This window comes from Schistocerca nitens, chromosome 2, assembly GCF_023898315.1.
Source record: "Schistocerca nitens isolate TAMUIC-IGC-003100 chromosome 2, iqSchNite1.1, whole genome shotgun sequence".
In the NCBI taxonomy this organism is placed as follows: Eukaryota; Metazoa; Arthropoda; class Insecta; order Orthoptera; family Acrididae; genus Schistocerca; species Schistocerca nitens.
Genome location: NC_064615.1, coordinates 682,191,815 through 682,205,751, shown reverse-complemented (window position 1 = coordinate 682,205,751; position 13,937 = coordinate 682,191,815). Strand labels below are relative to the sequence as shown.

The 13,937-nt window shown below is 43.3% G+C and overlaps 1 protein-coding gene across 1 annotated transcript in view; it reads left to right on the top strand.

The window, feature by feature from the left end:
• Nucleotides 1–4,545: 4,545 nt before the first annotated feature.
• The window catches only part of LOC126234554 (neural cell adhesion molecule 1-like), a 91,644-nt gene continuing 82,252 nt past the window's right edge, over nucleotides 4,546–13,937 (top strand). The window contains exon 1 of the mRNA XM_049943254.1: nucleotides 4,546–4,670. Within this exon, the coding sequence (XP_049799211.1) occupies nucleotides 4,610–4,670 (61 nt within the window). The 5' untranslated portion in view covers nucleotides 4,546–4,609. The remainder of the gene's footprint in view (nucleotides 4,671–13,937) is intronic.

Genomic DNA, 13,937 nt, shown 5'->3' with positions numbered 1-13,937 from the left:
GCGGTAGTGTAGCAGGCAGCCTAGAATAGATTACACGTGCAAACATTCAAAAATTCACACGGAAGTTCAATGAGCCCACAATACATAAAAAGTTTACAGCTTGTCTCTTATAACAGAAAAAAATACATGTTTTCCTACACTCCTTTTCTGTGAAGCTTTGTTCAACGACTGGAGCTTTAATTCGACACCCAGAACTTCTTCAGTAGTCCACGTCAGTGTTCATTATTCCTCCGCATACTACTCTATACATTTTTATACAGGGTGATTTTTACTATCGTTTAAAAACCTCCGAAGCAGTGTAGATGACGCTAAGACAAGTACTACAGTACAGAACTAATGGGATCGTAAATGTCGGGAAGTACCCCAAGAACGGTTGACAAATGTTGAACATATGACGGCGCCGGATGATTCACATCGCTGCACGTGCACCTCATTATCCCAACTCATGTACTCAAGTCTGTGTGATCCGGGCCTACGTGCGCGACTTTTGCGCGCGGGGTTCAGGGTTCGAGTCGTGCGTCTGGCAGGCAATTTTTTTCCATTGCATTAGGCGATTATGTGTTCACATTGAGGTAAGATTTAATTTACCGATCTCGCGGTCCCCGCTGGTTTATTGCAGAGTACTACACAATAAAAAATAACCGTATTGCGTTACAATTAAATGAGTATAAGCTTCCCAACTGCGTCGTTACCAGAAAATGACCTGTGTTTTCTTTACTAGTAACGTGTGTAAACAAAATAGAAGGAACAAAAGTAAAGAAACACAAAATAAGAATAGCTTTTGTTTGGTTACAGTCAGAAGAGTAATTTTGTTGTAACTTTAACGTTTACAACAGACCACATTTACAAAAGGTGTTCGAAATTTGCACCGTTGTGCAGCGATGTGGAGCATTGGCTCTGACGGCGCGTGCAGGATCGGCAACCACGCGCCGCAAGATACGTCATCTAATGACGTCACATGTTGTCATCCACTTTTGGAGTAGTTCCCGACATTTGCGACGCCATTTGTCTTATATTAAATAATTGGTCGTTGCGGCGTCTACGTCGCATTCGGTATTTTTAAACGTTAATGAGAATCGCTCTGTATACAGGGTGCACCAGAACTCCCCCGACAACATTTGACAGGTTGTTCCGGGATACCTCATGAGTATATTGGTATAAGGGACCCAAAGTATTTGTTCCGGGATACCTCATGAGTATATTGGTATAAGGGGCCCAAGGTATCCTAAGGTTCGGTACAGTGTAATAATGTAATCGTAATTTATTCGGGAAGATTAGATGGGTAGATCACATAACTAATGATGAAGTATTGAATCGAATTGGGGAGAAGAGGAGTTTGTGGCACAACTTGACAAAAAGAAGGGACCGGTTAGTAAGACACGTTCTGAGGCATCAAGGGATCACAAATTTAGCACTGGAGGGCAGTGTCGAGGGCAAAAATCGTAGAGGGAGACCAAGAGATGAATACACTAAGCAGATTCAGAAGGATGTAGGTTGCAGTAAGTACTGGGAGATGAAGAAGCTTGGACAGGATAGGGTAGTATGGAGAGCTGCATCAAACCAGTCTCAGGAGTGAAGACCACAACAACAACAACAACAACAACGGCAATCACCCTTGTGTCTGTGAAAATATCTTGACAACTTTGATGAAACCTGTAATATGCAATAACCAAAAAGTACAACACACATCACAGAGTAATACAACAACCCTCAAAAGAGATGCAAAAGTGCTGTCATGTAGTTGCCGTCAGTGCAGGTACAGTTGAGCATAGAGGCTTTGTGCCGCTCTTCTATTGCATTTAGCGAACCCGTATGTGAGGTGCATATTCGCCAACTCTTCATCAGTAAGCATATCCATACTGCTGCGTGTCAATGTTAATGCACAACCAACACTGTCGGAACACAACACAGTAGACAGAACCGAGCAGTACTGAATGCAAACTTGAGGGGCGACGAGACAGCAGGTACCGTGAGCGAATGGCAATAAGACACACAACGCATATCGTCGACATTCGCCCTGTTGTGCTCTATTTACAATGCAATACAGATCAAAGCTAATTTGGGGCAAGAAACCAAACGAAATGCAATAAGGCTGTAACGAGCCGCCGGAGACCGTGCGTCCTTTACACCAAAACAATCAGGAGGTATCTGTGAATAACCTCTGATGTACTTTGATTCACCCTGTATACAAATAATAATGTTTACAGAATGCGTTTTACGAACGTAAAATTCCAATTTTTTACTAAAGCCTGTATCACAGACATGTTAGTATTTTCATTGGCCACTTCCATGTATTACTTAATTTCTTACGTTCGCGAGGTTCATGAACATATAATTCTGAAAACACAATGGAATTTATTTTGGTAAGAAACTTATGCAAAATTATTATGTAAATGACTGTCATCTATAGCATCTTATCGTCGTTTCCTATGATAGAAGAATAAACAAACTGATGAGAGAACATTTTGGAGTGAGAAATATAATTCTCAAAGTAATGAAAATTAAATGGAAGTGGCACATGTAGCCAGGGGACTGGATGACAAAACAACCAAGGAAGTTTTTTTGCTCATTTCCAGGAGATAATAAAATACCGAGAAGACAGCGTAATGGAAGGTAGATAGAAAACATCAAAAAACACCGAAGAGCACCTTGTATGTTGGTAGCAAAAGGTCGTAAAGAGTGAAAAAGGCAAGAGGGCTCCACATCACACACTGGAGATCCAAAGGCTAACGATGATTCTGCTCAAAATATACCTTGTATTTTTAATTAAAATGAAAGGTACATTATTATTAGAAACACAAATTCTGAGATGCTGACTGTGTCAGTCACAGAGTCTATCTTTGGGAACTGAGTAGCGGTGACGATTTTTGATACTTTTCCTTTACATTACATTTGTCATAATCGATGTGTCCTTTAGATACGCGTTTCCAAGATACCCACTTCCAATGAAATAGTGTCCCTGAAATCCGCCCGGAAGTTTATTCGGCTTATCAGCACTAACTCTTCCATCCATACCATATCCAGTATTAGGGATCTCTAACTCCCTCTCCATCTTCCCTTATGCCTTCCCCATCACCCATACGCATCTGTCATACTCCAAATCTGTCTCCACACATCCAACCTTCTCCAGCTGTCCTTGCGCTCATCTTCACGGTTCGTAGCACACCGAACACATTCCCTTATACCTACACCCTTCTACCTTATAGAAAGTCTAAACGTTCTTCTCGTAACCATTCCCTGTGTCACATAATCAAAAATATGTCAACAGTTAATTATTTAATCGACAGATGTGAAAAATGTCTCTTAATGATTTTAATTATACCATTTCAATTTTATATAATTTAAATCCATTTGGCTCAAGACCGGGCTTCTTCTATTGCCGACAGAATTGTCCCCGTCCATATGGGGTCAGGAGCGTAAAATAATAACATAAAAAGTCCATCAGCCGCGCTGTAGAACACATTAGGCACGTCACTCCTCATTTTATGGAACCCAAATAACACACAAAATATATTTCGCCGTCAATGAAGTCTTCCTTGTCTACATCATGCCATATGCTTCCGAAAGTAAGTACACCTATTTTCAAAGTCTCGAAACCTTCCATCAAGATCACTGCACTCTACAAACAAAGAACACATACGGCATATAGCATCGCTATCAAATATTTATCCCTTTCACCCCAACAAGTATCTCATGGGCCACACTCTCAAAGAACAGGATATCCGTTCCTCTTTTACGAAACGTTCCTGCGTTAGTATTAGTTCAATCGCGATGCACAGCTCATTAAAATATTCATCATATCAATAACTTTAAAATCTTTCCCTTACGAAGCGACGCTGTCGCTTAGTGGCAGGTAGTTCCCAAGAGCACATCCTACTCTATTTTCCTGCCAACACTTTTTTTTCGTACATGCCCATACAGCCATCTCAAAACAGGAAATACTAATGTACAGTTTTTTTTGACAATTCAGAGTATACATTGAGCCATACCCTGGTATCGCAGTTACATAGGCTTAACAAAGGAATAATACAGACATAAAACAAATTTTACATCCACAGTATACTGAAACGAGTAAACAAGACAAAAATGTAACACAGGATACACAAAGGTGGTACACTATGAAAATTCTACTGGTAACACACTGAAAAACTGACAAAACGTCGTTGCTACACATTTGGGATGTTTCCAATTCAATCCGTACTAATGACTATGTATCTAAATTAACAGTGAAATGTTCTTTTGTTTGTCCCGTAAGAACTGTTTGAAAAACTGCTGATAGATAATTGAGTGTTTGTACAGGTCTCTAAGTACCATCCAGACAGAACATGAGAACAGTATAAAGTGACCAGATATGGTATTAAGACTCGTTGAGGTTTGGAGTCCCACCTCCATGTAGGTATACCTTGACAGATTTGCTTGTGTGCTACCTACATTACAGTGGACGGCCAGTGTTTGCCCCTTACATGTTATGCCCCTTGCACCGTGGGAGTCACTGATGTTGCCGACTTGCGGTGTGGTCGAGGTCAGCCTGCAGATAGCCTTGTTGGGAGGTATCAGACGACGCCTCTGTGCAGATCTGCTGCGATGCGTCAGTCGCATCACGACCGCCATGGCCCGCAGCTCGCTGAAACCCTGGGCGCCTCTAGTCGTCGCTCTGCTTTTCGTCACAGGTACAGTCTGCCACAAGAGTTTCTAGGTTCAGTTGTGTCCAGTATATAGGGTGATTCCATGATAATGTTGCAAACTTTCAGGCTTGATGGGAACGGTAAGTGTATCAATTTGTAGTAGTGGGACCCTGGTCCGGAAACGACAGGGTCAAAAGCTGTAAGCGAAAACCGTTCTGCTACCTCTGACAGTGGAATACATGTACCGGTACTATTGTCGCTAATGTTGTTGGGCAGTCAACTTTCAGAGATGGTGGTCTGGACCAAAATAAGAAAGAAATGTCCAGTAAACGTCATCTCCAAACGCATACCTTAAGATCCACGAGCCCAAGTTCATCTATGATACTGTCAAACACATCTCTTGTACTGCGGGTCCTTTTGTTTCTGTTTTGTTGCAGGAAGTAATATGGAGCAAAATAAGGAAGAAACGTCCAGTAAAAATGGGCTCTAAAACACATAACTTAAGAGCTATTTGCACTTATTTAGTATATGTGTTCCATAATACAGAAAATGAACAAGTGGTCATAGGTCTTAAGGTATGCTATTTACTGGACATTTTTTTCTTGTCTTGGAACATACTACCACCTCTGAAAGCTGCCTGCCACACAGTCTTAGTAACGACAGTACCAGAACATGTATTCTCCCATCAGAGGTATCACAACGATTTTTGCTCGTATCTTTCGACTTGGTCGTTTTCGGATCAGGATCGTCCCTTACCTCAGATCGATAAATTTACCCTCCTCCATCATCCCTGAAAGTTTGTAACATCATCAAGTAATCACCCTGAATACGTATCTTTTGAATTGCTGCATTGATTTAGGGATGTACCAGCAACAGACGACAACTCGTATTTGGCATAAAACCTGACAAGATATGGAGAACGATAAACAGAACACAACAGTAAATAATAACAATAATAACTCGGATCGCTTTAATGATCTTTGCTTTGCGAGGCTTATTTCAGCATTTTGGTATATTTCTCATAATACTGTAATGCTCGGAATGGAAAATATCAGCAGTCCGTTCTTACATAAATGATGTAACACAAAGTACGTAGATTGTTCAAGAAACACGGTCAAAAAGTGATGTACTCATCAGGACATCCGTGAATTCGTATGAAAGAACAGCCGTTCAAATTCCCGAAGTAGTTTATTTTCAAGACTGTGTTTTCGCAAACATAAAAAGTAGCGACCTCGAATGTATCGTGACGGTGTCCTTGCATTAAAGATACATAGATGTGCAGCCACTTAAGAATGAAATAATTCACGCGATGTTGATCGGAAGCTCACAACCGACGGCAATAGGCCACGAGGTACCTTACATACAAACTGGGGCACGATTGTAGTCAGATAATCTAATTATCCAGATCTGAAACTGAGTCGACAACAACGGATTGTTCTGGAATGTCGTATTTACGCTAATCCACTGAGACCCACGGGCGGTTCGAGATAATCCCCCCCCTCCCCCTTCCAGCAACATATCAATTGGTGTCACTCTCCCCCTCCCCTCCCCACACTTATCACCGCCTCCCTCAGACATTACTTGTGTTTCATCGCTTCCTTGGTAAAACCTTTCCACTGTAGCAGAAACAAATTTCTAAATATTACTCCAGTGCTAAATATTAGAAGAACAAACAATTCATTTACATTTACGGTACACTACTGGCCATTAAAACTGCTACACCAAAAAGACAAGTATACTACAACTGACATGTGATTACATTTTCACGTAATTTGGGTGCATATATCCTGAGAAATCAGTACCCAGAACAACCACCTCTGGCCGTAATAACGGCCTTGATAGGCCTGGACATTGAGTCAAACAGAGCTTGGCTGGTGTGTACAGGTACAGCTGCCCATGCAGCTTCAACACGATACCACAGTTCACCAGGAGTAGTGACTGGTGTATTGTGACGAGTCAGTTGCTCGGCCACCATTGACCAGACGTTTTCAATTGGTGAGAGATCTGGAGAATGTGCTGGCCAGGGGAGCAGTCGAACATTTTCTGTATCCAGAAAGGCCCGTACAGGACATGCAACTTGCGGTTGTGCATTATCCTGATGAAATGTAGGGTTTCACAGGGATCGAATGAAGGGTAGAGCCACCGGTCGTAACACATCTGAAATGTAACGTCCACTGTTCAAAGTGCCGTCAATGCGAACAAGAGGTGACCGAGACGTGTAACCAATGGCACCCCATACCATCACGGCAGGTGATACGCCAGTATGGCGATGACGAATACACGCTTCCAATGTGCCTTCACCGCGATGTCGCCAAACACGGATGCGACCATCATGATGCTGTAAACAGAACCTGGATTCATCCGAAAAAATGATGTTTTGCCATTCGTGCACCCAGGTTCGCCGTTGAGTACACCATCGCAGGCGCTCCTGTCTGTGATGCAGCGTCAAGGGTAGCCGCAGCCATGGTCTCCGAGCTGACAGTCCATGCTGCTGCAAACGTCGTCGAACTGTTCGTGCAGATGGTTGTTGTCTTGAAAACGTCCCCATCTGTTGGCTAAGGGATCGAGACGTGGTTGCACGATCCGTTACAGCCATGCGGATAAGATGCCTGTCATCTCGACTGCTAGTGATACGAGGCCGTTGGGATCCAGCACGGCGTTCCGTATTAGCCTCCTGAACCAGCCGATTCTATATTCTGCTAACAGTCATTTGATCTCGACCAACGCTAGCAGCAATGTCGCAATACGATAAACCGCAATCGCGATAGGATACAATCCGACCTTTATCAAAGTCGGAAACTTGATGGTACACATTTCTCCTCCTTACACGAGGCATCACAACATTATTTCACCAGGAAACGCTGGTCAACTGCCGTTTGTGTATGAGAAATCGGTTGGAAACTTTCCTCATGTCAGCACGTTGTAGGTGCCAACCTTGTGTGAATGCTCTGAAAAGCTAATCATTTGTATATCACAGCATCTTCTTCCTGTCGGTTAAATTTCGCGTCTGTATAACCTCATCTTCGTGGTGTATCAATTTTAATGGCCAGTAGTGTACTTTCTGAGCTCATTAAAAGATTTTAAAGTAAACTTTTTATTATATATGTACAGGGTGGTTCACGTCACTATTTGGAGTGGAGGTGCTAGGAGTGGCCTAGGAAGAGGTGACCAGACCAGATTAATGACGTCAAGAGGAGAGGAGTAGCTTGGGATGCAGTGGATAGAGAAAAGCTATACCAGGATAGAAATCATTGGAGGCATGTCGTTCACAAAGTTCTTACCCGGCTCGCTGAAAGGAAATCATCATGATGATGACAGATCACAATTTACAGTGATAACTGACAATCTGAAAGTAACAGCAAAAACGTGCCAGTAAACTTGCATCCGCAAATAAGCCGTTTGCGATGTAACTGCGAAAGCGTCGTTACGAACCGACAGTGCCTTTAGTACGTAATGTTGTCCTAATTTGCTTGGACGAGTATTATTGTATACTTTCAGCAGCGTTAGTTTTCGCTACTAATTATAATACACCCCGCCAGAAAATTTGGCACTTGGGTGTCTGTGGAACACCTCCCAACTTGTCGCCCAAGCGGCCGTTGTGGGGCTTCGCCCTTAAACCAGCCCTGCTGAGACCTTCACGAAACATATGCTACAAGAAGCCTTGATCCACTTCATCAAGAGTGTGCCTGCCTCTTTTTCAAGCCGGTAGAGGATAGATAGAGTATTATTTGAGCCACTGCATACGAGATGTTTGTAAGTGGCCCAGCAGGTATACAGGGTGTCCCAGAAATGTTGCAACAGACTTCGAAGGGTTGTAGAGGGTGTCTTGAGGAACGAATTGAGGATAGGAACTCGTGTCCGGAAACGTCATCTCGCGACGCTGTAGAGACCACGCCTTCGGCAGCAAACGCGACTTTGTAGCCGACAGGCTGTAGGAGGAACATCTTGCAATATTGTTTGTTACTTTGTGATCGTAACTGATTGCACGACACGATCGCCAGTAGAGAAGATGCAGCTAGCTGTTGTACAGAAAGGCATTGTCTCCTACGAATGCGATGCTCTGTTACCTCGGCGGATGAAGGTTTCGGACACGGGTTTCTACCTGCAATTTACAGGGTGTTTCAAAAATGACCGGTATATTTGAAACGGCAATAAAAACTAAACGAGCAGCGATAGAAATACACCGTTTGTTGCAATATGCTTGGGACAACAGTACATTTTTCAGGCAGACAAACTTTCGAAATTACAGTAGTTACAATTTTCAACAACAGATGGCGCTGCGGTCTGGGAAACTCTATAGTACGATATTTTCCACATATCCACCATGCGTAGCAATAATATGGCGTAGTCTCTGAATGAAATTACCCGAAACCTTTGACAACGTGTCTGGCGGAATGGCTTCACATGCAGATGAGATGTACTGCTTCAGCTGTTCAATTGTTTCTGGATTCTGGCGGTACACCTGGTCTTTCAAGTGTCCCCACAGAAAGAAGTCACAGGGGTTCATGTCTGGCGAATAGGGAGGCCAATCCACGCCGCCTCCTGTATGTTTCGGATAGCCCAAAGCAATCACACGATCATCGAAATATTCATTCAGGAAATTAAAGACGTCGGCCGTGCGATGTGGCCGGGCACCATCTTGCATAAACCACGAGGTGTTCGCAGTGTCGTCTAAGGCAGTTTGTACCGCCACAAATTCACGAAGAATGTCCAGATAGCGAGATGCAGTAATCGTTTCGGATCTGAAAAATGGGCCAATGATTCCTTTGGAAGAAATGGCGGCCCAGACCAGTACTTTTTGAGGATGCAGGGACGATGGGACTGCAACATGGGGCTTTTCGGTTCCCCATATGCGCCAGTTCTGTTTATTGACGAAGCCGTCCAGGTAAAAATAAGCTTCGTCAGTAAACCAAATGCTGCCCACATGCATATCGCCGTCATCAATCCTGTGCACTATATCGTTAGCGAATGTCTCTCGTGCAGCAATGGTAGCGGCGCTGAGGGGTTGCCGCGTTTGAATTTTGTATGGATAGAGGTGTAAACTCTGGCGCATGAGACGATACGTGGACGTTGGCGTCATTTGGACCGCAGCTGCAACACGGCGAACGGAAACCCGAGGCCGCTGTTGAATCACCTGCTGCACTAGCTGCGCGTTGCCCTCTGTGATTGCCGTACGCGGTCGCCCTACCTTTCCAGCACGTTCATCCGTCACGTTCCCAGTCCGTTGAAATTTTTCAAACAGATCCTTTATTGTATCGCTTTTCGGTCCTTTGGTTACATTAAACCTCCGTTGAAAACTTCGTCTTGTTGCAACAACACTGTGTTCTAGGCGGTGGAATTCCAACACCAGAAAAATCCTCTGTTCTAAGGAATAAACCATGTTGTCTACAGCACACGTGCACGTTGTGAACAGCACACGCTTACAGCAGAAAGACGACGTACAGAATGGCGCACCCACAGACTGCGTTGTCTTCTATATCTTTCACATCACTTGCAGCGCCATCTGTTGTTGAAAATTGTAACTACTGTAATTTCGAAATTTTGTCCGCCTGAAAATGTACTGTTGTCCCAATCATATTGCAACAAACGGTGTATTTCTATCGCTGCTCGTTTAGGTTTTATTGCCGTTTCAAATATACCGGTCATTTTTGAAACACCCTGTATTTTTCTCTTGGATCCCCAAAAAATCTCAAGTTTTTCGGTGTGCAAGATTTCGATGCTCTGTAGCGTCGTTAGGTGACGTATCCGAACATGGGTAGCTGTCCTCGTTTTGTTCCTCAAAATACCCTCTACAGTCCCTCGCAGTTTGTCGCAACGTTTCTGGAACGGCCTATATAGGTGCCCAACATTCATTCACTACGCTGATGACAGGTACCTATAATGTCCATGTACCTGATATGCCGCAAACAGACACTACAATTTTATCAACAGCATGCGTTACAGCAACTAATTAATATCTACTCGGGAGGGGGGCAGATAATCACGTAAAACGGAGGTAAAATTGTGCTTCTATTGAGACTAGAAACAACATTCGTAAATGTGAGCGGCATTGTACTTGGTATACAGATACAAAAATTATTCACAGATGGAGTTTTGTCTACAACAGGCATTTTTCGTCCTGGTGTGGAGATTTCACAATAATTGTTTAAACTCAGTTCCTGTTACCGAGGGCGCGCGTATGTGTCGCATCGCGGATGAGTGTGATGTCCAGGACATGATGAGAAGCGAATATTCAGCCACTCGTGAAATATTCGTGTTTAAAGTACGCTTTGTATTACATTGAAATTACTCATGTAAGTATCAAGTTCGTGCTTGCTCGCGTTTTCCTGAAACACTCACGGCGGCGGATGATCGTTAATCTTCACGACATGAAACACGTATTAGAAACTTATTAATATTTGTGTAATAATTCATACGCTTATTCCAGATGGAGCACATGTATCTGGTATTTCTATAAGAAGTCTTTTAGCAATACTACGACCGTTTGGGAGGGATTTTATTTTCGTTGATAGTCCGATGGCTATAACGTCCGAACACTCATTACTTTATTTATACTGCATCCAACAACAACATCTGCGCTATCAGGGGGAGCATCGCATACTATGGACAGCGGTCATCTTACATGTTCCCACGAGCTAACCTCATAGAAATGTCAGCAGCGTATGCGCATACAAAGATACAGTAGATCACTTAGTATATGAACAACTAACAGCTAACACGTTGCCTGGTTCATATCTGTTTCTGTCGTTTTGGTAATCATAATGGTCAAATACATAAGGTTTCAAACTAATAGCGTCTTTTCAACTGTCTCCATGAACTAGTGGTGAGAGAGACGTGGAATAGCTTACAGCTACCACTTTCTTTGCCGTCAACAGAGACGATCATAACCATCTGACACTGAGTGATGGAAAAATTGAGAGAGAAAAAGAGAGAGATGGAGAAGCAGTTAGTATATTTCAGACCTCTATTCGTCTGCATATAATCCTCATGCAACTTCTTGACTGCCGCATTTGACCAGATGTTTTAGGCGCCGCTCCCATTGACACCAGCCGACCTGGAAACCGATACAGTGGGTGTTGTGCATTACTAGCTCGCTGTAGATTAACCCCAAGGTTATCTGAGAAAAACATGCACCATTCGGAGAAGCGGCACACGTTCTTTTCCTCTCAGCTGTCTTGTTCTAACTACAGGGAGTTCCGAGAAATTTTGCGTCACTTGCTATCTCTGCCGAGATTCTGAAATGCCGGGTCAGAGACGACGTACACTGCTTGATAATTGCTAAGGAACAGGGATATTGTTGGTCAGAAATAATCACAAGCAATGTTGGAAAACATCAAACACAGTACATGTATGATGTACATGTATGATGGTGTATTTATAACTTGAAATGGTACAGATTTCATCACGAGGGAAAGCACGATAGTAGATGAAAATAAAGATAACGTTTGACATAGATTAAACTACCGACGCAAAGGTTGACATCGTACTCTCAGTAAGGAATATGCACTCCTAGGGAAGTGATGCCTATTTTGCACGTGTTACTCATGCTGGCTACCAAACTGTTGAGGACTCCTTGACAGATTACTGTCTCACTCCTCTCTCAAGGCGGTTTTCAGTTCTTTCGCGGCTCGGAGAGGAAGTGGTCGCAATACGTTAACTTTCTAGCGTGTGTAACACCCCAGCGGTCCTGTGTGGGTGGGAATTGTCGTCAATAAACAGAAAGTCTGGACCTGCCGACCACTAAACAGACGGAGATGATCCAGAATAACAACCTCCCTGCAATACCGCTGTGCTGTAACAGTACCTCGCACAAATAATGCAGCGGCATCGACAATTGCACATAATGTCTGCGCACACCGTAACGCCTATGTCATACCGATGACGTTCGTCAACATTCTTTGATATTTAATGTGTTCCCCTCTCTCTCCATCCTAACTGTCGGCCAGAATCCCTTGCCACAGTGACGCCGGATTTGTCGGACAACATCACTCAGAACCACAGTTGCTGGTCCTAACCAACATGCTCCCTACACCAACGGATTCTTTTTCAACGATGATATGGTTGAAGTGGAATGAATTTAGTAGGCTTCCGAGGATGCAATCCAGCCGGATTTAATCGCTGAGAAATAGTTCCGGCAGAGACACATATATCGGTTTTAGTTTCAACGTCTGCAGCGATCTGCCTACTAGTGAAATGTCGGTTCCCTTTCGCCACTAGGGCTAAGTGTCGGTCGTCTCGCGGTGTGGTGGTCCGTTGAAACGTCCCCTTTGAAAAATTATAAATTACTGTGCTGGTAAACTTCTACGTTATTTGATACAGAGACAGCTGAGTAAAACTGAACGTACTCAAATATTTCTGTCTTTACTTATTCTGATCATCACCAAACTGACACACAATATTTTTAGCGCAACGCAATCTGACTTTCAATAATCCCTACAAAAGAATGGCCCTGACTAACAATAACATATACCTTTCGTGAATCACTTACCTCACAAAAATCTTCTTTACTCGAACTACTGCAATACCGCAAGCGCCAATACTGCCAGCTAAATAAAATATTCTAACTACTGAAGGCACTAACTACTGAGACGCATAGTTAGCAAATGAAAGATTTTGATAGAGAACAAACAACGAATTTACCCTAATAATGTTCAAAAGTCATATATATATATATATATATATATATATATATATATATATATATATATATATGTATGTATATATATATATATATATATATATATATATAGTCCTGGAAATTGAAATAAGAACACCGTGAATTCATTGTCCCAGGAAGGGGAAACTTTATTGACACATTCCTGGGGTCAGATACATCACATGATCACACTGACAGAACCACAGGCACATAGACACAGGCAACAGAGCATGCACAATGTCGGCACTAGTACAGTGTATATCCACCTTTCGCAGCAATGCAGGCTGCTATTCTCCCATGGAGACGATCGTAGAGATGCTGGATGTAGTCCTGTGGAACGGCTTGCCATGCCATTTCCACCTGCCGCCTCAGTTGGACCAGCGTTCGTGCTGGACGTGCAGACCGCGTGATACGACGCTTCATCCAGTCCCAAACATGCTCAATGAGGGACAGATCCGGAGATCTTGCTGGACAGGGTAGTTGACTTACACCTTCTAGAGCACGTTGGGTGGCACGGGATACATGCGGACGTGCATTGTCCTGTTGGAACAGCAAGTTCCCTTGCCGGTCTAGGAATGGTAGAACGATGGGTTCGATGACGGTTTGGATGTACCGTGCACTATTCAGTGTCCCCTCGACGATCACCAGTGGTGTAC